This window comes from Rhinoderma darwinii, chromosome 8 (assembly GCF_050947455.1).
Source record: "Rhinoderma darwinii isolate aRhiDar2 chromosome 8, aRhiDar2.hap1, whole genome shotgun sequence".
NCBI classification, from domain to species: Eukaryota; Metazoa; Chordata; class Amphibia; order Anura; family Rhinodermatidae; genus Rhinoderma; species Rhinoderma darwinii.
This window is the reverse complement of record NC_134694.1, coordinates 36,602,345-36,629,145: the sequence shown is the minus strand read 5'-3', so window position 1 is coordinate 36,629,145 and position 26,801 is coordinate 36,602,345. Positions and strand designations below refer to the sequence as shown.

Here is a 26,801-nt window from a genome sequence, read left to right as displayed (position 1 = left end):
CACACACACTACACACATACAGCTCAGACGTGCGAACATTTACACACAGCTCTGCCGCCTGTACGTTATATACAGCTCTGTGCTCAGATCACACACGGCACTCCTGCTCGCACATAACAAATCTGGCCCTCCTACGTCCACTCCACATACACACACAGCACTGCTACATAAACGTTACATCGCGCTCTCCTTTCCACAAACTCCTCCCATACGTGAACCGATCACATGATTATGACAAAATCTAAGGTCCTTTACAGTCCACCAGGCTCTAGCATCCACCATTTATTAGCACCCCTCCCCCTCAGCCGTTCATCAGTACCACACATAGGACTTCACCCTACAAGTCTATCCTTCTATCTCATTAACCCTTAAGGGTACCAACGCAGGTGCATCACATAACCCCACCTACCTGCCCTCAGAACCAGTGACTCAATAGGAAACAGAATGAACACGTGATCGGTGGAGCACATGACTGCTGCATCCTACCTACCAGGACGCGCTCCATTTGGGTCAGTGTGTGACTTACCTCCCGGTATTTGTGCTTCTGTTTGTGAACAATGACAAGGTAAGCGATGCGTCTTCTTAGCCCGTATGTTCAGACTCCTAGCAGGTTGTATCAGACTGCTGCTATATAGAGTCACAATGTATTCTCATCATTTATATACATGATGCCCAGTCAGGAACGGGCGATACCTTATAACATCCCATACTGATATGCCCTACCTAGACATACCATGAATATCTGGCGCAAGGTTAGGCCGTGGTAGTTGTGGGTGCAGAGACCATAGTGAAGCTGCTGAGGACTGGACCACGGTTGAGCCAAAAAGCATTTGACCTAAAATACCTAATGGGTTTTTTTTTTTAAAGTGCAGCTAAACGTTCAACAAACTGACATGTCAGAAGTTTTGATTGGTGGGGGGTCCGAGCACTGAGACCCCCACCAATCGCTAAAACAAACCGTGTGAGCGCTCAGCCGCTTCGTTTCTGTTCGGCTTTTTTTTTAACTGGGCGTGTTTACTTGTTTTACTTACTGGGCGTTGTGAATAGAAGTGTATGATGCTGACCAATCAGTGACCAATCAGCATCATGCACTCCTCTCCATTCATTTACACAGCAGCATCACGTTCTTACTAGAACGATGTGCAGCCACATACACAAGTGTCCTGATAATGAATACACATGACCTCCAGCCTGGATGTCATGTGTACTCAGAATCCTGACACTTCTGAGTACACATGACATCCGTGTGTCATGAGCATATGATGCGTGGCTGCGTGATTTTCGTGCAACCGCCATCATTATGACACTATGTTTTTATGTTTGTAAACAGAAAAGCACGTGGTGCTTTTCTGTTTTCATTCATAGTTTTGACTACTGCAGCGCGCATCACGTGCAGCACACGGAAGTGCGTCCGTGTGCCGTGCTCGGTTTTCACTCACCCATTAACTTCAATAAGTGCGTGATGCGCGAAAAACGGGCAAATATAGGACATGTCGTGAGTTTTACGCAGCGTGAAAATCACTGACAGTCTGAACGACCCCATTGACTAACATAGGTCCGTGCGACGCGCGTGAAAATCACGTGCGTAGCACGGACGTATTATACGTTTGTCTGAATAAGCCCTAACTGTCATCACTACTCTCGCTGATAATGGAAAACTAGCAGATTTCTCCATTTAGCTTTGTATATGAATGGAAAACATTTTTAACCCCTTCACAACTGCCATATGGCTATATACGTTCCAACTGCTGATGCCCCGTGCAGTTGTCACGTATATAGACGTATACAGCCTGGAACGGGGTTTAATGAGTGCAGTGCTGCTTCAGTGTGAGCAGCGCTGCTCTCATGTCTGCCGGGGCTTTGAGAGCCCCGGACTACACCCCCCACTGTAGATAGTGCCACCTAAGCTCCCTTTAGGATCGGAATCCCCGGCCAGCGCTCCGCTGTCGTCTCTCCATCCCCGCTGTAGATAGTGCCAATCCCCCCCATGCATTTAGCAACCCCCTTCTATAGATAGCATTCCACCCCCCCCCCCCCACTGTAACTCTCTCTAGAAACAGAATCCCCAGCGTCAGATCGCACTACCGGGGATTCCGCTGCTAGAGAGAGCCCCTAACGTCACTGTACAGTTGGACAGTGACGTTAGGGGGCTTCCTCTAGTAGCGGAATCCCCGGCCAGCGTGTCCGCTACTGGAGAAGTCCCTGGCGTCACTATCCATATATGGACAGTGACGTCAGGGACTACTGAAGCGGATTCCCCGCTCTGGCAGGGGATTCCGCTTTTAAAGTTAACCCCTGATGTCACTGTCCATGTATGGACAGAGACATCAGGGGCTCCCTGTGGGAGCGGAATCCCCAGCCAAAAGAATTCTGCTCCTACAGGGGGCTACAGTGGTGCTATTTACAGGAAGGGAGTGCCATTTATGGGGGATGTTGCTATGTACAGGGGGGTGATATTTGCATGGGGTGGCACTATCTACAGGGGGTGTGGTGCTATCTACAGGGGGGTGCTATATGCAGGGTGTGTGGCACTATCTACATGGGCACTACCTACAGGGGACACTGTGGCGCTATCTACATGGGCACTGTGTGTGACACTATGTGGACCCTATCTACAGTGAGAACTGTGACACTATGTGGGCACTGGCACTATTTACAGCGGGCACCACTGGCACTGTGGGCAATGTGGCACTGTCTACAGTGCTATTGCGTCACTATCTACATGGACACTTTGGTGTTTTCAGGGGGTTGGGACAAAACCCTAACAATTAAAATTCATCCATTTTTTTTAAACGTCCATGAAAAACGGATGGCAAATGGCGGTTAAAAACGGTCAGACGTCCGGGCAATGGATCCAAGTTTTGAACACATTGATGCAAAACAGCGGTGAAAAACGGACAGCTGATTCGTTGTTAACGGCCCTTTTTTTCACTGTCGTGTGTATATAGCCCTCTTCACTCTCCCCCCACAGCGATCCAGGCTGACGGAGAGAGAAGACTAATTGTCACAGAGCTGTACAGTGTGTGTGTGTGTGTGTGTGTGTGTGTGTGTGTGTGTATATATATATATATATATATATATATATTACAAAAGTGTTTTTTGTGATTTGTCTGCTCATAATAAAAATTTAAAACAGAATTAATTAAGCTAATCTAGAAAATGAAAGCCTCATAAGTCTTGTAAAATACAAAGTAAAAACAGTTGTGATATTCAAAGCGGTTACAAAGATATTATCGTTTAAGGAAGTGCATATCAGAAATCTGGACATGGGCATCAATCACCTTTGGTCATGAAAGGGTTAATCACAAAATCATGGCAAGATAAAAAAATAAAAAAAAAGCTTTTAGCAAGTGTTCATTTTATGTAGATTTTAGCTGTGGAATTTTGGAAATTGTTCAGAAATTGTTTCAAAATCTTTTATTGTATGTTAATAGAGAAAAGAGTCTACTCGTATAAACATTAAACAACATCGCACAATAAGGCCCTGTTCACATAGATTATTTTTTTTTTGCAGGCAGAAAATATCTGCCTCAAAATTCCTGCAGGAACTGCCAGTATTGTTTTAGCACTTTTTCCCAAATTTTTTTTGCCCGTGGCCAGTGAATTTCATGCAAAAACAGGTCAGAGGTGGAAACCACTGGAAGAAAGAGCAAGCCGTTTTTTTTGTTTTTGTTTTTTTTTTCGCTAGCTGCCAGAAGCCGTCCAGGAAACAAACGCCTTTGCCTCCCATTGAAATCAATCGATTTGGGCCTTTTATTGGCGCTGATTCCGGTTTCAACGTCAAAATCCGTGTAAACTAACTCTAAAACCTTGAAAAAATTAAATGTCAACATTAATGGCCAGTTTTTTTGGTGCTGACATTGAGGCGGAATACTTGGAATCAGCACCCAAAAAAAACCCAGACGGCTTTTGGCCGTTTTGCGGAAAAAAAAGCGCCATGTTCTTTCTCCTAGCAGTTTGTGACTCTGACCTCCCATTAAAATCAATGGGAGGCAGAAAAAAAACCTGCGGCACACTTTTTTGCATTAGATTTAACGGCTGAGGGCAAAAAAACCTGTAAGAAAAGCAAAAAAAATAAATAAATAAATCATTCAAAAACGCTGCCAATTAAATATCTACCTCAAAGTTCCTGAAGGAATTTTGAGGCAGATTTTTTTTTTCCTGCCTGTCCAAAAACTCTGTGTGAACTAACATCAATGTCATGAAGACCTGGAGAACCCTCATAAGATCTGTGGTACCACTTGGTGTGATATTGGTTCATGGTGGTTGCTTGTTTTTTTTTACATAATTCATCTTTATGGAGACCCCCTGCTGTGACTGCATCAACTGACCGGTATAATGATTCCAGTAAGAGCTGCAGGTTCACAAATAAATCGTGCCTTCTGTGTAGTAAAATACATGCATTTTAAAGAGGCTCTGTCACCAGATTTTGCAGCCCCTATCTGCTATTGCAGCAGATAGGCGCTGCAATGTAGATAACAGTAACGTTTTTATTTTTAAAAAAACGAGCATTTTTGGCCAAGTTATGACCATTTTTGTAGGTATGCAAATGAGGCTTGCAAAAGTCCAAGTGGGTGTGTTTAAAGGTAAAAGTCCAAGTGGGCGTGTATTATGTGCGTACATCGGGGCGTTTTTAATACTTTTACTAGCTGGGCGCTCTGACGAGAAGTATCATCCACTTCTCTACACAACGCCCAGCTTCTGCCAGATCACGCTGTGACGTCACTCACAGGTCCTGCATCGTGTCAGACGAGCGAGGACACATCGACACCAGAGGCTACAGTTGATTCTGCAGCAGCATCAGCGTTTGCAGGTAAGTAGCTACATTGACTTACCTGCTAACGCCGAGGCTGCTGCAGAATCAACTGAAGCCTCTGGTGCCGATGTGGCCGACACGATGCAGGACCTGTGAGTGACGTTACAGATCTGCACTGTCAGAAGCTGGGCGTTCTGAAGAGAAGTGGATGATACTTCTCATCAGAGCGCCCAGCTAGTAAAAGTAGTAAAAACGCCCCGATGTACGCACATAATACACGCCCACTTGGACTTTTACTTTTAAACACACCCACTTGGACTTTTGCAAGCCTCATTTGCATAACTACAAAAATGGTCATAACTTGGCCAAAAATGCTCGTTTTTTAAAAATAAAAACGTAACTGTAATCTACATTGCAGCGCCTATCTGCTGCAATAGCAGATAGGGGCTGCAAAATCTGGTGACAGAGCCTCTTTAACTTAGGCATACATGAATTTTCATACTTTACACATTTATTGCATATTAGTAGGATCTGTTATAAGTGTTCGATTGTTTGGAGTCCTGCTGAGATTGCAGAAACCCACACCAATCCCAAGAACAGGGGTGCCGTCTCCCCCGTTTGCAGAAAGGTGGCTGCGCATATCCAGTCGACCTCCATTATAATGAATACAAGATGAGGAAATAACTCCGCATTAATGCCAATGAGACCAGAAAATGCAATAACGTGTATCTGCAGAACGGCACGTACTATAGTAACTACTCATGTGGTCGCCCTGTTGGTTATGTTTTTTCCCCATTAAAATAAAACTTATCTGGAAAAAAATAACGCTTGATCTCTAAAAAAAATCTTGTGCTACAAAAGTTCCATGCCCGATTCGCTTATCTCTAAGGTACGCAGAAGGAGCTCACTCAGGTTCTTCATGTAAAGATTTTTTAGTACTGTAAAGTTTGTTAGAGGTGTGCTTTAAGGTGAAGAGGACAGTTACTATTTTACGTGGGTGTTAGATGATTTTGCTCCCCAAATAATTGCAGTTCTAAACTGTGTTCATTTATCACAGATAGAATTGTGGATTAGAAAATACGATAACCTTTAATAGGTACACTACCGGTCAAAAGTTTGGGGTCACCCAGACAATTTTGTGTTTTCCATGAAAACTCACACTTATATTTATCAAATGAGTTGCAAAATGACTAGAAAATATAGTCAAGACATTGACAAGGTTAGAAATAATGATTTTTATTTGAAATAATAATTTTCTCCTTCAAACTTTGCTTTCGTCAAAGAATGCTCCATTTGCAGCAATTCCAGCATTGCAGACCTTTGGCATTCTAGCTGTTAATTTGCTGAGGTAATCGGGAGAAATTTCACCCCATGCTTCCAGAAGCCCCTCCCACAAGTTGGATTGCCTTGATGGGCACTTCTTGCGTACCATACGGTCAAGCTGCTCCCACAACTGCTCTATGGGGTCGAGATCTGGTGACTGTGCTGGCCACTCCATTACAGATAGAATACCAGCTGCCTGCTTCTTCCCTAAATAGTTCTTGCATAATTTGGAGGTGTGCTTTGTGTCATTGTCCTGTTGTAGGATGAAATTGGCTCCAATCAAGCGCTGTCCACAGGGTATGGCATGGCGTTGCAAAATGGAGTGATAGCCTTCCTTATTCAAAATCCCTTTTACCTTGTACAAATCTCCCACTTTACCAGCACCAAAGCAACCCCAGACCATCACATTACCTCCAGCATGCTTGACAGATGGTGTCAGGCACTCTTCCAGCATCTTTTCAGTTGTTCTGAGTCTCACAAATGTTCTTCTGTGTGATCCAAGCACCTCAAACTTCGATTCGTCTGTCCATAACACTTTTTTCCAATCTTCCTCTGTCCAATGTCTGTGTGCTTTTGCCCATATTAATCTTTTCCTTTTATTAGCCAGTCTCAGATATGGCTTTTTCTTTGCCACTCTGCCCTGAAGGCCAGCATCCCGGAGTCGCCTCTTCACTGTAGATGTTGACACTGGCGTTTTGCGCGTACTATTTAATGAAGCTGCCAGTTGAGGACCTGTGAGGCGTCTATTCCTCAAACTAGAGACTCTAATGTACTTGTCTTGTTGCTCAGTTGTGCAGCGGGGCCTCCCACTTCTCTTTCTACTCTGGTTAGAGCCTGTTTGTGCTGTCCTCTGAAGGGAGTAGTACACACCGTTGTAGGAAATCTTCAGTTTCTTGGCAATTTCTCGCATGGAATAGCCTTCATTTCTAAGAACAAGAATAGACTGTCGAGTTTCACATGAAAGCTCTCTTTTTCTAGCCATTTTGAGAGTTTAATCGAACCCACAAATGTAATGTTCCAGGTTCTCAACTAGCTCAAAGGAAGGTCAGTTTTATAGCTCCTCTAAACAGCAAAACTGTTTACAGCAGTGCTAACATAATTGCATAAGGGTTTTCAAGTGTTTTCTAATCATCCATTAGCCTTGTAACACAGTTATCAAACACAATGTACCATTAGAACACTGGAGTGATGGTTGCTGGAAATGGGCCTCTATACACCTATGTAGATATTGCATTAAAAACCAGACGTTTGCAGCTAGAATAGTCATTTAGCACATTAACAATGTATAGAGTGTATTTCTGATTAATTTAATGTTATCTTCATTGAAAAAAACTTTGCTTTTCTTGCAAAAATAAGGAAATTTCTAAGTGACCCTAAACTTTTGAACGGTAGTGTATGTATTAAGATAATACGGGCACCCAGTGTTTTAAAATTGTGACTGATATTCACACACCAACAGCTTTAATATCCTAACCTACCACAGAATTCCAAACTAAGATATGTGATAGGAGGATAAATATTAAGAGAACAGTCTAGTGCCAATCTAGCCCTTGGAGGTAACTGGACCCTTCTACAGAATTGACTAATGCACTACAACGATACTGTTTCCCTAGTATCAGCATGTCAGGCTTCGTTCACATCTGCGTCAGGACTCCGTTCCGACGTTTCCCATCGGAACGGAGCCCTGACTGACAAACTGAAACCAAAAGTTTCCGTTTCTATCACCATTGATTTCAATGGTGACGGATCCGTTGCCAATGGTTTCAGTTTGTCTCCGTTGTTCAAGAGTTTCGTTCTTTTGAAGGAATGAATGCTGTAGTCGACTATGCTATTATGAATAAATAATTGACGAAAACGAAGTGGGGTTCCCCCCCCATTTTCATAACCAGCCAGATACAATAAAACAGCCGCAGCCTAGCATTACCAGGGTGGGAAGGGCCACGGTTTTTGACCCTTCCCAGCCTAATAATACCAGCCTGTGGCCGCCCCAGTGCCCGGCCATCGCTACAGATGGTCGAGTACTGGATTGTAGCCGGCTCTTCCCGATACCCCTGGTGGCGGTGGTTACCGGGGTAATAATGGGGGGTTGTTGCTAGCCTTTTTACTGGCTCACACTAAGACAACTGCCATTACTAAGGTGGTAATAAAGTATTACAAAGCAGAGAGATCACTCCCTGTTTACACAGAGCTTGCTGTCGCTAATTTTGATGCGGAAACCGCGTCGGAATCAGCGCCCTAAAACCCACAAAATCTCCCCCGCTTTAATTTCAATGGGAGGCAGAGGCGTTGTTTTCCCTGGTGGTTTTTGACCACTTGCGGGGGGAAATCCGTTCTTGCGGCTTCCGCCACGGACCTCCCATTGAAATCTTTTCCGAGGTGTTTTTCGTGGCGTTTTTGCCCATGGTTCTTGCATTGGCTCCAATGGCCACGGGCGATAACAGCGGGAAAAAAGTGCAGGCAGTTTAAAATCGGCTTCAAGATTCCTGAAGGAATTCTGTGGCAGCTTTTTTTTTTTTTTTTGTGAACAGGGCCTAAGGGTGTATTCACACAGTGCGGTTTTCCCGCGCAGCTGAAAACAGCATCAAATAGCGCATGCATTTTTACCACAATTTTTTTTTTCGATGCGGTTTTCGGCTGCATGGCGACAATGCGGCAAAAACGCACTGTGTGAATACAACCTAAGAAAATATTTTTTTATTCAAATAAAAACTCCCCTGCACAACCTCGTTAAAGAGGCTCTGTCCCCACATTATAAGTGCCCTATCTCCTACAAAAGAAAGGCAAGTTGGATCCAGCGCTGTGGTTGATATAAAATGGAAACAGGTTCCAAGTTTAATAGTCCTGGTTAAAAGAAATCCAAGTGTTTGGAGTCCTGGTGTGAAAAAGTGGGGGGATGGTATCCTCAGAGCCATCCCCCCACTTTTTCACACCAGGACTCCAAACACTTGGATTTCTTTTAACCAGGACTATTAAACTTGGAACCTGTTTCCATTTTATATCAACCACAGCGCTGGATCCAACTTGCCTTTCTTTTGTATTTATCTATCGTGTGCCGACACGAGGATCCGGGCGCTATCTACGACACGCTCCTAGTGTCAGGTGAGCTGGAGGATTCCTCCCCACTTCTTGTTTTTTGCCCTATCTCCTACATAAGGAGATCGGCGCTATAATGTAGGTGACAGTAATGCTTTTTATTTAAAAAAACGATCTATTTTTACCACTTTATTAGCGTTTTTAGATTTATGCTAATGAGTTGCTTAATGCCCAAGTGGGCGTATTTTTACTGTAGACCAAGTGGGCGTTGTACAGGGGAGTGCATGACGCTGACCAATCAGCCTCATGCACTCCTCTCCATTCATTTAGTCAGCGCATAGGGATCCTGTTAGATCACTATGTGCTGTCTTATACTAACACATTACCAATACTGAAGTGTTTAGACAGTGAATAGACATTCCACAGGATGTCTATTCACAATCTCTGCACTTCGTTACTCTGTCTGTGGTAGTTACAGCAGAGGACGCGTAATCTCGCGAGATTACGCGGTAAATGACAGGTTACAGCGAGATTGCGCTTCCTCGGCTGTAACTACCATAGAAACTGTAACGAAGTGCAGAGATTGTGAATAGACATCCCGTGGAATGTCTATTCACTGTCTAAACACTTCAGTATTGTTAATGTGTTAGTAGATCGTCCAAGTAGTCCAGCGTATCTATGACGTAGTGCAAACGGTCGGGCAGAACCTGCAGAACAAAAAAATAAAGTTAGTAATGTAAAAAATAAAAATGTTCTCACCTCCCAGCAGACGTCTGTCTTCTCCTTGCACCACAATATAAACTACAGGCTAATGAAAAATAATTTCCTTAGGGTATGTTCACACGCCACTCAAAAAACAAAAGACTTGTAAACGTGTCAAATATACTAGCGTTTCTTTTGAAGCGCCTTTTAAAATACTGGCGTGTTTTTCACGTGCTTTTTGCACGTTTTTGGCGCATAATTGGGACTCCCATTGACTATGGGAACATTTGGTACAATTTACGTGCCAAAGAATTGACCAGACGCTTATTTTTTTTCTGCAACGTGTTTTTATTAAACCGCTTGCGTAAAACAAGATTGTATGTACCAACGCTTTCACATTGATGTAAATGGAAAGCTTTTGACGCGTCTTTCGAGGGCCTTTTTACAAGTTTTTTGGCGCATAAGTATTACTCCCATTGACTATGGGAACATTTGGCGCGCTTTATGTGCCAAAGAATTGACCAGAGGCTTCTCTTTTTTTCTGCAACGCATTTTTAAAAACGCTTTATGTATGTACTAACGGCGAGCTTTCTCATTGATGTAAATGGAAAGCTTAATCAAGAATTTGATTTTTATTTTTTTTTTCGGCGCCAAAAACTACGTAGAATACCCGCTGTGTATACCTGTCAACTGAAAAGTCATTCACCACAGGGTCTTCCCTCTTGTCTTTCATCATTCTGAGACTTTTGGTGTGTCCTAGAGTTCTGCCAGCTGCCATTGTAAGAGCACTCCCAAAATGGGAGCTGGACAATGCTTAGCAATTTGAAGACACCTTTTCCTGGCTTGTAGTAGAAAATAGAGAAGGGGGAGAGTCTCCCTTCCACTTTTTACAGCAGCTGTAAGTCAGGCCGCTTTGCCCGATTCACCTTGTGGATGGGATTGATAGCAAGGTGTCCCTTTTTGCTGATGATACAAAACTTTGTAGGATACTTTAAAATATTACAGAAAGACATAGATAAGCTGGCAGCATGGGCAAAAATATGGCAGATGAAATGTAATGTTGATAAATGTAAAGTAATGCACTTAGGATGCAATAATAGCATTCATTTATATACATTAAATGGAATAAAACGGGATAACGGAACAAGAGAAGAACTTGAGTATTCTGGTAACAAATAAGCTAAGCAGCAGCACTCAATGTCAGGCACCTTTTGGAGAACTGGAGATGGTTCAAAGGCGGGCAACGAGATTATTAAATGGGATGGGAGGTGTCGCTTACAATGAAAGGCTAGAGAAATTGGGCTTGTTCACCTTGGAAAAAAGACGTCTTAGTGGGGATCTTATTAATATGCAGGGCCGGCCTTAGTGGTGTGCTACCTGTGTCTTTGCACAGGGCGTATCACTCCAGCCGGTGGAAGGGAGCGCTAGGCTGGCTCCCTTCCCCCCCCGCTTGTTTCAGAAGCGCCTGGTTTCCTCTCGTCTGTGTCCATTTACGGACCGTGATGTCATTGGCTTCTCCTGGAGTGGAATCCCCGGTCACAGTGTCGGCAACGCTGTGTACGGGGATTCCGCTTCAGGAGCTTCCCCTGATGTCACTGTTTGATATATGGACAGAGACATCCAGGAGCGCTCCGGGAGCGGAATCCCCGGCCACACAGGGATTCCGCTCCTTCAGGCAGTTGCAGTGGTGCTACCTACCAGGGGGGCTCTGTGCCACTACCTACCAGGGGGGCTGTGCGCGCCGCTACCTACCAGGGGGGCTGTGCGCGCCGCTACCTACCTACCAGGGGGGCTGTGCGCGCCGCTACCTACCTACCAGGGGGGCTGTGCGCGCCGCCTACAGGGGGAATCTGAGTGGTGGGCTGATGGTCATTTTACTGTGAGAGGGGGGCTGATGGTTTTCAAGTGGTTTCCACCTCTGACCTCCAATTGAAATGAATAGGAGGCAGAAAATACCTGCGGCACTCGTTAGGAGCTTTTTTTTCCTGCGTCTTTTGCATTCGCTTAAACAGCTTAAAAAAATAAATAAATCAAACAACGCTGTCAGTTCCTGAAGGAATTTTGGGGCAGATTTTTTTTGCCTTACAAAAAACGTGTGTGTACATACCCTACGAGTGTAGTGGTTTTATTCAGCCGTTTTCTGTCTTTCTCGAAACAATTTTTGGTAGGGGTGCCCTGAGGAAATTTTATTTTTCCAGTGCTGTCTCGAGTCCGAAAAGGTTGGGAAACTCTGTACTAGGCTACAGGATCGTGGAGCAGCTCAGTTCGTCATGGTAACGGGGCCTAGGTATTTTTTTGGGGGCACTATCTACAAGGGGGAGCTGTATGTCACAAGCATACATTATACTGTGTAGGGGTACTACAGGTGGCATAATACTGTGGGCACAATTAGAGGACAAAATACTGTGTCCTTGAAGGGGTTGTAATGTATTATATTATTATTATTATTATACTGTATGGGGGCAGTAAAGGGGTATTCAAATTTTTTTTATGGGGCATTTTTTTTATTTTTATTGATGGGTGTGGGGCGCCGAAAGATCATTTTGCACGGTGCGCCATCTATCCTAAGGCAGGCCCTGTTAATATGTATATGTGCTGTCAATACAGAAAACTAACACATGATCTGTTCCTTCCAAGGAGTCTACAAAGGACCACGGGACACCCATTGCGTATGGAAGAAAGACGTTTCAGACATCAGTATAGAAAAGGGTTCTTTACAGTTAGAGTGGTCAAGCTATGGAATGCCCTTCCCCAATAGGTAGTAATGGCAGCTGCTATGTCAGCATTTTAAAAAAAAGGCTAGATGCTTATTTATTTTACGAATGGCATTGAGGGTTATAATTAATCGAGCAAAGAATGACGGGTAATTTATTCAGAAAGGTTGAAGCTGATGGATGGATGGATGTCTTTTTTTTTTTCAACCTATGTAAATATGTAACTTTGCTGTAATTCTGGGAAGTGCTCCCTCTGGTGGCCAACATAGAAAAACCATGTAAAATTATCATTTAATTTTTAATACTTCCCACTTGTGGAAGAAAAAAAAATATACAGCAAAAAAAAACATAAAAAAATATAATAAAAATAAGTAACTTACTAGAAATGTTTTTTTTCATTTGCGACACGTTTTCTTTTTAAGGCTCCTTCACCTATCATGTATTATTTTATTGGTACCCACATGGACCACGACAGCTGGATCATCACCAGCCCCTCCCAGTAATTATCCACCTAGGGATGTCACGATACCAGAATTTGGACTTCGATACCGATACTTCGTTTAGTATTGCGATATCGATACCAATCCGATACTTTGCCAACAGTAATAATAATTTTAAAAAAAGTTCTTCCATTTTCTGATGTGAGGAGCGTGGGGTGATGATGAATTTAACCTCCACGTGCCACACATTAATAGTAATTAACCCCATCATGTTTCTCAGTCATAATGGGTTAATGTGTGAGGTACATGATGGGGTTAATTACTATTAATGTGAGGCACATGGTGGTTAAATTCATCACACCTCGTGCCCCACAATAAGTGATAGCAGTTTTTATAGAATTTTTTTGCAGCGTACACATCATAAATGATGCAAAAAAATTGTTGTGCAGGTTATTACGGCCGCGCCAATACTGAATGTGTATTTTATGTATTGAGCCTTATTTTAATGTTTATTGTAAAAAATGTGTATGTGTGTTTTTTTTTATTTAACATTACTTTATGTTTTTACTTTCTTTTTAAACTTTAATGTACTGGCATATATTAGATATATCCCAGTACATTAGCCTGTGTACTGATAGTACACAGGCAGTTGTTAGGACATACCTCAGTATGCCCTAACAACAGGAAATATGTTAAGACAGCCCTGGGGTCCTTCAATGGACCCTGGGCTGTCTGCCCATATATGGTATGTCCCTCAATCGCGTCACAGGGATTCCTGTGACGCGATCCAAGGGGCATCCACCCTTCTCATTTTCTCCTGAAAGCGGCAGTCCGCTGTGATCGCAGCATTCAGGAGAATAGCGGCGGAGATGAGAGGTTTCCCTGATCTATGCCGTTATAGAGCGGGACTGCGGTGTGTAATACAGCCATTGCCCCGCTCCTGACAGGAAGTTCGTGCGCGGTCAGCCTGAGGTGATGCGGCCGGCGCTTCTCTAATGAGTGGCGATTCAGACACTGAAGACAGAACATGGGGTGTTTTGCAGTGCGGCCGCCATGTTCTGTTTTCAGCGCCGGCCACATCACATCATGCTGACAGCGCGCACTTGTCAGGACTCCGGAGCGGGGCAATGACTGTATCACACAGCCGCAGCCCCGCTCTCATACATTCATGTGTTACAATACTGAGCTGTGCGTCCGCACAGCTAAGTATCGAAATACCTGAAATAACGGTATCGAACAGTTTTTGGGATGCAGAGTATCGAAGTTTCGATGCATCGTGCATCCCTAGTTCCACCACATGGCGAACCCTGGCACCAGGTAGACTGCAAACCATTCGGTTGAGGTCTTGGCGACAAATGATTCTATCCGTCTTCCTGATGATAGAATCCCATAATCTACTGATAGTCTTGCCTTACCTGCATCACCATCTCGCCGACTACTAGCTGGGCTGTTCTCCCGGCTGTTAAGGAGATCAGTATCCACTAGGGCTGCCATTTCTGATACCGACACCCTTGCATCATCACCCAACTTAACAATTTTGAAACAGAAACTGTATTGGCCTTCCTTTTCTTGGATCCGTTTCTACTGCCCCTAACTACATTAACCCAGCTACTTGCCTGATCCTGCTGACCCATGTTTTCACCCTCCAGTTCTACCCCACTAACTGCGTGCTCCGTGAGCAGCATGTTCCGCTCAAGATTGTCTATCCTCCTCAGTGTTGCTTTTTGCTCCTCCAGATATCTAATGCGAGCTTCCAGGTGAACAACCTGCTCACATCTGCCACAGAGTTATTCACCCTGGAACTCCTGCTCCAGTCACGCATACATATGACAAACTGTGCACTGAAGAAAACCTCCAATCTTGCTGTCCATTATCCCAGTTACAAAAAAATAGTGAACAATTGGAAAAAGTAAAAGAGAAGAAGAGTACTCACAGGGACTTCTACTCCTCTTTACAATTTCGGTTTATTAACTTAACTTATTTTGCAAGCCACTTAGTCCAGCAAGCCCAAAGTTAATTTATATCACCAGAGAGCAACTAACCCCTCCACCTAATTAGCTGCACAACAGGAAAGAAAAACAGGGTTAGTTCATTGCTGATTAGAAAATGGAGGCATTCCTCCTAACGGTACTGTACGCTAATACAAAAGGGTCATTTTTGATATTACTCTATAACTGTAAACGTTGACATTTTCACGATCTCAAAAAAAGTGGCTAACTAGATTGGAAGCATTCCTCCCATTGTTGTTGTTAATGTGAATAATCAAAGGTATTGTCCTACAATTATGGATTCACAGACTCATCAGGATAGGTGGATTTCTAACTAAAGAATAGAGGCATTCCTCCCATTCATACAGCGAGCAGAGCGTAACTGGTTGAAGACGCAGGACGAGAATGCTCGTCCTGAGCGGCGGGTCGTTGCCGCATTAGGACGAGCATTCTCGTCCTGCAGTTAAACTGTCACCGCTTGTAAACAAACGCAAACGGTGACAGGACAGTGACTTCAGCTGTCACAGACAGCTGAGCGTCACAGCTATTGGCGGTGGGACCAATCACGGCTCCCCCCCCCCCCCCCCGTGGATCGCTGTGATTGGTCAGTCACTCCAGGCTGACCACTTTTCTGATGTGATTGAATTGCCGCCCTTCCTCTGTGATGGATCTCCTCAGAACTGTCACAGTTGTGACAGTTCTGAGGAGATCGGACCAGAGTGAATTTAGTGCGTCCCCTCACGAGTGAAATACACCACACAAACCCGTTTTTTAACCCCTTAGAGCTCCCCAATCCACCTCACCTCTCCTTTTGGGAGACCTGTAAAAAGTTATTTTGTTTGTTAAAAAAAAAAGTTGTGTAGGATATATATAGGTGATTATTTTTTATATATATATATATATATATATATATGTGTGTGTGTATATTATATACATTATATAGTGTGTGTGTGTGTGTATGTATATATATATATATTATAAACATACGCTATATATATCGTACGCAGACGGGCGAAAAAGAGTGTTAACCCTTCCTGCGCTGACGTTTTAGGCGCGATTTTTTTGTTTTAGCATAAAATAAAAAGTTACAATTTAAATCTAAAAATTATTAGTAGTAGGTTACATATATACACACGCATACACCAGGTTTCTGACGACATGTCAGACGTAGTTTTTTTTATTTGTCATAAAATTTTAAAAAAGTTAAAAAAAATTAAGTATAAAGTTATGGCTAAACAGAATTACACTGTGGAGGAGGCCTACGCCATGCTGTGTTCAGACGCAGACACGGAAACCGCCAGTGAGGATGAGGAACACTTCCTTATTTTGTCATCCTCTAGCGATAGTGAGGAACCCCCACAAAGGCGGAGTAGGCAGAGTGACAGTCACTCAAGTGACTCCAATTGGGTGCCCCCAAATATTTTTTCACTCCAAATTCCTGAATTCACTTCTGCCCCAGGAATAAAAATTGATACCACTGGGTACACGGAATTAAATTTTTTTTCACATTTTCTTCACGGAGGAATTGGTGAACCTAATGGTCACCCAAACAAATATTTATGCCGAACAGTATCTGGCCAGTCACCCCGCGTCCTATTACGCTAGAGGCCAGAAGTGGCATCCAACATGTGCTGCAGAAATTAAAAAGTTCTGGGGGCTCCTTCTTATTAAGAAACCCATACGGTCCTACTGGTCGACCGACGTTTTGTTTGCTACGCCAATGTACAGGGCTGTAATGGTGAGAACTCGGTTTGAGGCAATATTAAGATTCCTCCATTACACTGACCACAGCCAGTGCCCTCCGCCTGGTGACCCCAACCAGGACAGATTATTTAAAATTAGGCCGCTTATTTCACTTCTGAGGCCTCATTCACACGACAGGGTCCGAGTGCCGGCCGGGAAAATCGGCCGTTTTTGGCCGATTTTCCCTGCCGGTTTGCATCCGATTTGCATCCGTTCCGATTCCGTTCCGGGCCGAGTTGCCGTTTTTACCGGCCGATTTGGACCCGATTTGCATCCGTTTTTTTCCCTGTCCGTTTTAAAATCGGATGAATTTCATTTAAATTTGTTGCCACACACAGCCCTTTGTAGATAATGCCACAGCCCCCCTGGTAGGTAATGCCACCCAGCCCCCTGTTGGTGATGCCACACAGCCCCCTGTAGGTAATGCCACCCAGCCCCCTGTAAGTAATGCCACCCAGCCCCCTGTAGGTAATGCCACCCACCCTGCCCCCTGTAGGTGATGCCACCCACCCTGCCCCCTGTAGGTGATGCCACCCTGCCCCCTGTAGGTGATGCCACCCAGCCCCCTGTAGGTAATGCCACCCAGCCCCCTGTAGGTAATGCCACCCAGCCCCCTGTAGGTAATGCCACCCACCAGCCCCCTGTAGGTGATACCACCCACCCAGCCCCCTGTAGGTGATGCCACCCAGCCCCCTGTAGGTGATGCCACCCAGCCCCCTGTAGGTGATGCCACCCTGCCCCCTGTAGGTGATGCCACCCTGCCCCCTGTAGGTAATGCCACCCAGCCCCCTGTAGGTGATGCCACCCAGCCCCCTTTAGGTGATGCCACCCAGCCCCCTGTAGGTGATGCCACCCTGCCCCCTGTAGGTGATGCCACCCTGCCCCCTGTAGGTGATGCCACCCTGCCCCCTGTAGGTGATGCCACCCTGCCCCCTGTAGGTGATGCCACCCTGCCCCCTGTAGGTGATGCCACCCTGCCCCCTGTAGGTGATGCCACCCTGCCCCCCTGTAGGTGATGCCACCCTGCCCCCTGTAGGTGATGCCACCCTGCCCCCTGTAGGTGATGCCACCCTGCCCCCTGTAGGTGATGCCACCCTGCCCCCTGTAGGTGATGCCACCCTCCCCCCTGTAGGTGATGCCACCCTGCCCCCTGTAGGTGATGCCACCCTGCCCCCTGTAGGTGATGCCACCCTGCCCCCTGTAGGTGATGCCACCCTGCCCCCTGTAGGTGATGCCACCCTGCCCCTGTAGGTGATGCCACCCAGCCCCCTGTAGGTGATGCCACCCAGCCCCCTGTAGGTGATGCCACCCAGCCCCCTGTAGGTGATGCCACCCAGCCCCCTGTAGGTGATGCCACCCAGCCCCCTGTAGGTGATGCCACCCTGCCCCCTGTAGGTGATGCCACCCTGCCCCCTGTAGGTGATGCCACCCTGCCCCCTGTAGGTGATGCCACCCTGCCCCCTGTAGGTGATGCCACCCTCCCCCCTGTAGGTGATGCCACCTTGCCCCCTGTAGGTGATGCCACCTTGCCCCCTGTAGGTGATGCCACCCTGCCCCCTGTAGGTGATGCCACCCTGCCCCCTGTAGGTGATGCCACCCTGCCCCCTGTAGGTGATGCCACCCAGCCCCCTGTAGGTGATGCCACCCAGCCCCCTGTAGGTGATGCCACCCAGCCCCCTGTAGGTGATGCCACCCAGCCCCCTGTAGGTGATGCCACCCAGCCCCCTGTAGGTGATGCCACCCAGCCCCCTGTAGGTGATGCCACCAAGTCCCCTGTAGGTGATGCCACCAAGTCCCCTGTAGGTGATGCCACCAAGTCCCCTGTAGGTGATGCCACCAAGTCCCCTGTAGGTGATGCCACCAAGTCCCCTGTAGGTGATGCCACCAAGTCCCCTGTAGGTGATGCCACCAAGTCCCCTGTAGGTGATGCCACCAAGTCCCCTGTAGGTGATGCCACCAAGTCCCCTGTAGGTGATGCCACCAAGTCCCCTGTAGGTGATGCCACCAAGTCCCCTGTAGGTGATGCCACCAAGTCCCCTGTAGGTGATGCCACCAAGTCCCCTGTAGGTGATGCCACCAAGTCCCCTGTAGGTGATGCCACCAAGTCCCCTGTAGGTGATGCCACCAAGTCCCCTGTAGGTGATGCCACCAAGTCCCCTGTAGGTGATGCCACCAAGTCCCCTGTAGGTGATGCCACCAAGTCCCCTGTAGGTGATGCCACCAAGTCCCCTGTAGGTGATGCCACCAAGTCCCCTGTAGGTGATGCCACCAAGTCCCCTGTAGGTGATGCCACCAAGTCCCCTGTAGGTGATGCCACCAAGTCCCCTGTAGGTGATGCCACCAAGTCCCCTGTAGGTGATGCCACCAAGTCCCCTGTAGGTGATGCCACCAAGTCCCCTGTAGGTGATGCCACCAAGTCCCCTGTAGGTGATGCCACCAAGTCCCCTGTAGGTGATGCCACCAAGTCCCCTGTAGGTGATGCCACCAAGTCCCCTGTAGGTGATGCCACCAAGTCCCCTGTAGGTGATGCCACCAAGTCCCCTGTAGGTGATGCCACCAAGTCCCCTGTAGGTGATGCCACCAAGTCCCCTGTAGGTGATGCCACCAAGTCCCCTGTAGGTGATGCCACCAAGTCCCCTGTAGGTGATGCCACCAAGTCCCCTGTAGGTGATGCCACCAAGTCCCCTGTAGGTGATGCCACACAGCCCCCTGTAGGTGATGCCACACAGCCCCCTGTAGGTTACACCCATCCCCCCCCCCTTCCAGGAGAAGTCACTGACTTCAATGTCCATATATGGACAGTGTAGTCACTGACTTCTCCTGAAGAGGAATTCCCTGCCATAGAGTCGGGGATTCCGCTGCAGAAGTACGTGACTTTGCTGTGTCCATATATGGACAGTGTAGTCATGCACTTCTCCTGTAGCGGCTTCCCCGGCCATAGAGTCGGGGATTCCGCTGCAGAAGTGCGTGACTTTGCTGTGTCCATATATGGACAGTGTAGTCATGCACTTCTCCTGTAGCGGCATCCCCGGCCATAGAGTCGGGGATTCCGCTGCAGAAGTGCGTGACTTCGCTGTGTCCATATATGGACAGTGTAGTCACGCACTTCTCCTGTAGCGGCATCCCCGGCCATAGAGTCGGGGATTCCGCTGCAGAAGTGCGTGACTTCGCTGTGTCCATATATGGACAGTGTAGTCACGCACTTCTCCTGTAGCGGCATCCCCGGCCATAGAGTCGGGGATTCCGCTGCAGAAGTGCGTGACTTCTCTGTGTCCATATATGGACAGTGTAGTCACTCACTTCTCCTGTAGCGGCATCCCCGGCCATAGAGTCGGGGATTCCGCTGCAGAAGTGCGTGACTTCGCTGTGTCCATATATGGACAGTGTAGTCATGCACTTCTCCTGTAGCGGCATCCCCGGCCATAGAGTCGGGGATTCCGCTGCAGAAGTGCGTGACTTCTCTGTGTCCATATATGGACAGTGTAGTCACTCACTTCTCCTGTAGCGGCATCCCCGGCCATAGAGTCGGGGATTCCGCTGCAGAAGTGCGTGACTTCGCTGTGTCCATATATGGACAGTGTAGTCATGCACTTCTCCTGTAGCGGCATCCCCGGCCATAGAGTCGGGGATTCCGCTGCAGAAGTGCGTGACTTCGCTGTGTCCATATATGGACAGTGTAGTCATGCACTTCTCCTGTAGCGGCATCCCCGGCCATAGAGTCGGGGATTCCGCTGCAGAAGTGAGTGACTTCGCTGTGTCCATATCTGGACAGTGTAGTCACGCACTTCTCCTGTAGCGGAATCCCCAATCCCCGGCCGGGGATTGGGGATTCCGACTCCTACAGCGAGCAATAAAAGACCCTCCTCCTCCTCCTCACATGCACTCTGCACTGTGAGGAGGAGGAGAGAGAGTGCGCGAGCGACGGTAGACCCGGCCATCACTCGGGACACATTCCGGTGATGGCCGGGTGTTACCCGGCCCCATAGACTTCTATGGGAGCCGGGCGGCCGGGCACCCGGCCGAAAATAGAGCATGTCCTATTTTTTGACGGCCGGTTTTCCCGGCCGTCAAAAAATCGGTCGTGTGAATAGCCCCATTAGGGGTCTATTATTCCTAATGCAGCCGGGTGCCGGCCGATTTATGAACGGCCGGCACCCGGCCGGGAAACCCTGTCGTGTGAATCCCGCCTGAGTGAAACATTTTCAGAGGCATACACCCCTAATCAAAATATTGTCAAAGATGAGTTACTCGTGCTCTTCAAAGGAAGGCTACGATTTAGGCAACACTTGCCAAGTAAAAGGGCAAAATACGGGATAAAAATTTATAAGCTCTGTGAGAGTGAAAGTGGGTACACTCACAGATTTAGAATTTAAGAGGGAAAAGACTCCCAAATCTGCCCAACAGATTGTCCCCCTGTCCTCAATACAAGCGGCAAAATTGTGTGGGACCTTTTGTACCCCCTGCTAGATAAAGGTTATAACCTTTATATAGACAATTTCTATACTAGCGTTCCACTGCCTATTTGATAAAAATACAGTCGCCTGTGGCACAATACGGAGGAATCAAAAAGACCTCCCAAAAAATTTGGTCGACCAGAAACTGAGACCTGGTGATAGCAGGTCATTGTCTAATGGGACTGTGATGGTGACCAAATTTAGGGATAAAAAAGATTTTTTTATCATCACGTCCATTCATGGGGACAGCAGCACCCCTGTTCCAGTAAGAGGGCGTAATGCCACAGCCCTCAAGCCCGTGTGTATACAGGAGTATAACCAACACATGGGTGGCGTTTACCTGGCAGATCAAATGCTACAGCCATACAGTGCAATGAGGAAGTCCCGCGTATGGTACAAGAAGACTGTAGTGCACCTCATACAAACAGTGCTGTACAATTATTTTATTATTTATCGGAAGTCAGGGAATCAAGCACGGTATCTTGAATACCAGGAAAAAGTAATAAAACAACTACTTTTCAAAGACCGAGCAGAAGAGGCTGCAAGCAAATCCCATAGCAGCGAGGTCAGCAGAATTGTATCAGGGTAGCACTTCCCAAGTGAAGTTCCCCCCACTGAGAAAAAGAGAAGACCATACAAAAAATGTTGCGTCTGTTATAAAAACGGAATGCGAAAAGACACGGGCTATCAGTGTGACACTTGTCCTGATAAGCCAGGATTGTGTATCAAGGACTGTTTTTTCACGCCTACCATTCCTCCCTAAATTATTAATTTTATGACTTACTCTCTACTTTTTTTTTACCCATTTTTGGCCTTTCATCCCTATTTCCGGAAACATTATTGCCCATTTATGAATTGGAATTAAACCTAAAAAAAAATAAAAATACTTCATTATACCCCTAGATGAATACTGAAAAACTAAATACTTCATTATACCCCTAGATGAATACTGAAGGACAGTGTTTTCTGCTCAGTAACTTCAGAAAGTCTGCAAATAAATTGTGCCTGGAATTCATCTAACTAGGCCCAAAAAGCCACAAGGCGCTCCTTCAGTTTTATGCTCTCCCGTAATTCTAGCTAAAAAAAACGACATGGTCAACATAATGACTATACCCCTAAATGAATACTTTCAGGGTGTAATTTCCAAAATGGTGTAACTTTTTTGGAGTTTCCACTGTACTGGCACCTCAGTGGCTCTGTAAACGTGACATGCCACCGAAAACCATTCCAGCAAAATCTGTTCTCAAAAAGCCAAATGGCACTACTTCCCTTCTGAGCCCTGCCGTGGGTCCAAACAGCAGTTTATTACCACATATGAGGTATTCCCGTAATCAGGAGAAGTTTCTTTACAAATTTTGTGGTTCTTTTTCTCCTTTATTCCTAGTAAAAATTAAAAATGTCTACGTTTTTTCAGAAAAAAAGTCGATTTTCATATTCATGGCCGAATTCCACTAAATTCTGCAAAAAACCTGTGGGGTCAAAATGCTCACTATACCCCTAGGGAAATTCCTTGAGGGGTGTAGTTTCCAAAATGGGGTCGCTTTTTGGGGGTTTCCACTGTTTTGGTACATCCAGGACGTTGCAAACGCGACATGGCACCGAAAATCATTCCAGCAAAATCTGTTCTCCAAAATCCAAATGGCGCTGTTTCCCTTCTGAGCCCTGCCGTGGGTCCAAACAGCAGTTTATTACCACATATGTGGTATTCCCGTAATCGGGAGAGGTTGCTTTACAAATTTTGGGGTTCTTTTTCTCCTTTATTTCTAGTAAAAATTAAAAATGTCTACGTTTTTTGAGAAAAAAGGTGGACTTTCAATTTTACAGACTATTTCCAATAATTTTTGCAAAAAACCTGTGGGGTTAAAATGCTAACTATACCCCTCGATAAATTCCCTGAGGGGTGTAGTTTCCAAAATGGGGTCACTTTTGGGGGCTCTCCACTGTTTGGGCACCACAAGACCTCTTCAAACCTGACATGGTGTCTAAAATATAATCTAAAAGAAGGAGGCCCCGAAATCCTCTAGGTGCTCCTTTGCTTCTGAGGCCTGTGTTTCAGTCCAAGAGGACACTAGGGCCACATGTGGGATATTTCTAAAAACTGTAGAATCAGGGTAATAAATGTTGAGTTGCAATTCTTGGCTAAAACCTTCTGTGGTACAAATTTTTTTTTTATCACAAATTAATTTTGCCCAAAAAAAATGAAATTAGTACATTTCACGTCTATTTTGCTTTAATTCCTGTGAAACGCCTAAAGGGTTAAGAAACTTTTTGAATGCTGTTTTGAATACTTTGAGGGGTGCAGTTTTTAAAATGGGGTGATTTATGGGGTCTATCTAGTACATAAGGCCTTCAAAGCCACTTCAGAACTGAACTGGTCCCTGTAAAAATAGCCTTTTGAAATTTTCTTGAAAATGTGAGAAGTTGCTGCTAAAGTTCTAAGCCTTGTAACGTCCTAGAAAAATAAAGGGACGTTCAAAAAACGAAGCAAACATAAAGTAGACCTATGGCAAATGTTAACTAGTAACTATTTTGTGTGGTATTACTATCTGTCTTACAAGCATATACATTTAAATTAAGAAAAATGCTAATTTTCACAAATTTTCTCTAAATTTTGGTGTTTTTCACAAATAAATACTGAATTTATCGACCAATTTTTTTCACTAACATCAAGTACAATATGTTACGAGAAAACAATCTCAATCGCTTGGATAGGTAAAAGCGTTCCAGAGTTATTACCACATAAAGTAACACTGTCCTGAAGGCCAAAACAGGCGGTGTCCTTAAGGGGTTAATGCTCTCCTACCTCTGCCCTAAATAAGTACCTATAAATTGTCTGGGTCGTCTACATGGATGTGGGAATTAAAAGTTGCCTAATCAGACTCCCTACATGTTTCACCACCTATAGTGGCGTCTTCAGGGGAGATGACTGTTTTTTATTACAGAATAACTAACACTGAACACAGATGTGAACGAAGCCTTACACAAGTTCCTTTCTTTACAGCTTGTTTATAGCTGAGAAACAGTCCGGTGTGACAAACATGCAATAACCGGATAGAGACAAATGGTAAAAAAAATGTGTTTTTAATTCTGCTGTAGTGTATTTTGTGACTTCGTATATGGTCTAATGACTAACCAACTATGCTGTATTGCATTCATGTGTAAATACTGACTACATACATGATATATACTGTGGAAATGTATCTTTAAATACTATTACAGTTGCTGCGTGTTATTACTAGAGTATGGCCGTTTTGCTATATAAACTGCCATTTTCCTTTATCGGACACATAGTTGACTAAGTAGCTTACTAAAACTGTGTTTGCCGTTCTGTTTCACAGTAGTTCTTTTCTTTTTATTTAAGGGTTTCTCAGTGTTCTCTGTAAGGATGAAGTTGACGTATCAGTGAGTTCTAGCACATCTTCAAAGTCTACAGCAATGAGTGGAAAGTCTTTACTGCTCAAAGTCATACTACTGGGTGATGGTGGCGTTGGAAAAAGCTCCCTTATGAATCGATATGTAACTAACAAATTTGACTCGCAAGCATTCCACACCATTGGAGTTGAGTTTCTTAACCGGGATCTTGAAGTTGATGGGAGGTTGGTGACTCTGCAGATATGGGACACCGCTGGTCAAGAACGCTTTAAGAGTCTTCGCACACCCTTCTACCGAGGAGCCGACTGCTGTATACTTACATTCAGCGTGGACGACAGACAGAGTTTTTATAATCTTAGTAGCTGGAGAAAGGAATTCATATTTTATGCAGATGTTCTAGAACCTGAACGTTTTCCTTTTGTTGTTTTAGGCAACAAACTTGACAAGAATGAAAGAGAAGTTAGTACAGCAGAAGCACAGGCCTGGTGCATTGAAAACGGGGGCTGCCCCTACCTAGAAACCAGTGCCAAGGATGACACAAATGTTACTGGTGCATTTGAAGAAACAGTAAGACAGGTTCTGGCTATGGAAGAATACATGGAACATACAGTGTTTGGTCATACCATAGACCTCCATAGCAGTGGCCGCTCAAGGTCACTGTGCTGCTAAAGAAAAAGTATTGCAATGATGTAGTGTAAAGATTAAAAACTGAAACTGGTAGTAGGAAGTTGGCATACTGGTTCAAAAGTAAGAGCAAAAGTTCCGGTATTCAAAGGATTGCAAATCGGTGTTGGGTCTACCGATACGGCACAGGAGGAGGCGAAATTTGTCTGCGAGGTTTCCTGAGGTAGTGTTCATCAAATTCCAAATCTATTTGTCTGAACACATTGTAAAGAAGTAGTGATATTTTTGTAATTTCTTGAGGCTAATGGCATTTAGATGACTATATATATATATTTTTTTTTATTGTGCATTTTAAAGGGTAAAGGTGTTTTCCAAGAATGATAAAACCCAGTTAAACTCCCCTTGTTGACAGATAATAAACACACTTTTGAAATTCTGCTCCGATTTCCCACTACTGGCCTCCATCAATTCATGTTGAACCTGGCTCCAAATGTTGATGCAATGACTTGTCCGCCACATTGACATTACGCCATGTGACTGTGGTGGGTGATCATTGCTATGTGAAGGGGGCTTTCATTTATAGTGACATAAGGTCCTGTCTCAGACAAGACGACAAAGAAATACTCGACTTCAGGGGGGCGAAATACTCGACTTCAGGGGGGCTTCTTATTCTTAAACACCCTTAAACACCTCCTATAAATGTTTCAGATCAGCTACCCTTAGATTAGGTATTTTTTTATTTACATTTATGGTATTTTAAGTGTAACGCTAAATCCTGTTTTACGGAGCAACTACATAAAGTAGTCCTGTCTACTTTTGCAGTATTATACATTCTTAGTAGGGATATTTGTCGTGAGAAAGTGTAGCTGTCTTATCAATATACTATTAAGGAACATTTAGGACATTACTTATCCAGTTGCCCTTGGGCAAGGGAAAAGGACATATACTATACATACTTTTCAATAGGCCTACATTTCGGTATTAAAAATAATTTTTGAAATTGGGTTTATAATCCAGTTTTCTGAGACTAAATTTTGAATTAACTGTTAGCCATAATCTTTAACATTAAAATAAAACAATGCTGGAAGTAGATCACTCTGTGTGTAATAAATCTATAGAATATATGAAGTTCACTTTTTGAATTGAATTACTGAAATATATTAGCTTTTTGATATTCTAATTCATTCAGAAGGACTAGTGTGTGTGTGTGTATGTGTATATGTATATATATATATATATATATATATATATATACACACACACACACTCACTCTGTTGAGGCTTTGTAATAATTAGACGTCTTCTCTCTCTGTCAGCCAGGATCGCTGTGAGGGGAGACTGAAGAGGGCTGTAAGGCTATTTTCACACAACAGTGGAAAATGACATCCGTGTGTCTCACAATTTTCATAAATTTCCAGGCCGTCTGACTGTTTTTAACCGCTGTTTGCCATCAGTTTTTCATGACCGTTTAAAAAAATAAATGAATTATTTGTCCCCACACCCTAAAAAAACCACAGTGCCTATGTAGATATTGCTGCAATGACATGATAGAAAGCCCCTTTATAATGAGGTCGAACTCCTTACATTAAAACAGGTGCAGATGCTTTTCTATAACACTCCAAAATTGTCGCAGTTCCTACCAAGAACTGAAG

The 26,801-nt window shown here is 44.9% G+C and overlaps 1 protein-coding gene across 4 annotated transcripts; it reads left to right on the top strand.

Annotated features, from left to right (window-relative positions):
- On the top strand, window positions 1-25,586 carry RAB9B (RAB9B, member RAS oncogene family). Of its 4 annotated transcripts, XM_075834243.1 has the most exons (4): window positions 1-565; window positions 12,452-12,572; window positions 24,155-24,217; window positions 24,515-25,586. In XM_075834243.1, the coding sequence occupies exon 4, from the start codon at window positions 24,589-24,591 to the stop codon at window positions 25,192-25,194; it is 606 nt and encodes a 201-aa protein (XP_075690358.1). In that variant the 5' UTR covers window positions 1-565; window positions 12,452-12,572; window positions 24,155-24,217; window positions 24,515-24,588; the 3' UTR covers window positions 25,195-25,586. The 4 variants fall into 4 exon arrangements, with proteins under 4 accessions (XP_075690358.1, XP_075690359.1, XP_075690357.1 ...); XM_075834244.1 differs by lacking the exon at window positions 12,452-12,572; XM_075834242.1 differs by lacking the exon at window positions 24,155-24,217.
- The last annotated feature ends 1,215 nt before the right edge of the window (window positions 25,587-26,801 follow it).

Bases quoted from the DNA above. Each gene is read 5' to 3' on its own strand.
- RAB9B (XM_075834242.1), top strand. From the start codon at position 12,551: ATGGAATGCCCTTCCCCAATAG. The intron at 12,573-24,514 runs GTAGTAATGGCA...TTTTTATTTAAG, and splicing joins GGAATGCCCTTCCCCAATAG to GGTTTCTCAGTGTTCTCTGT.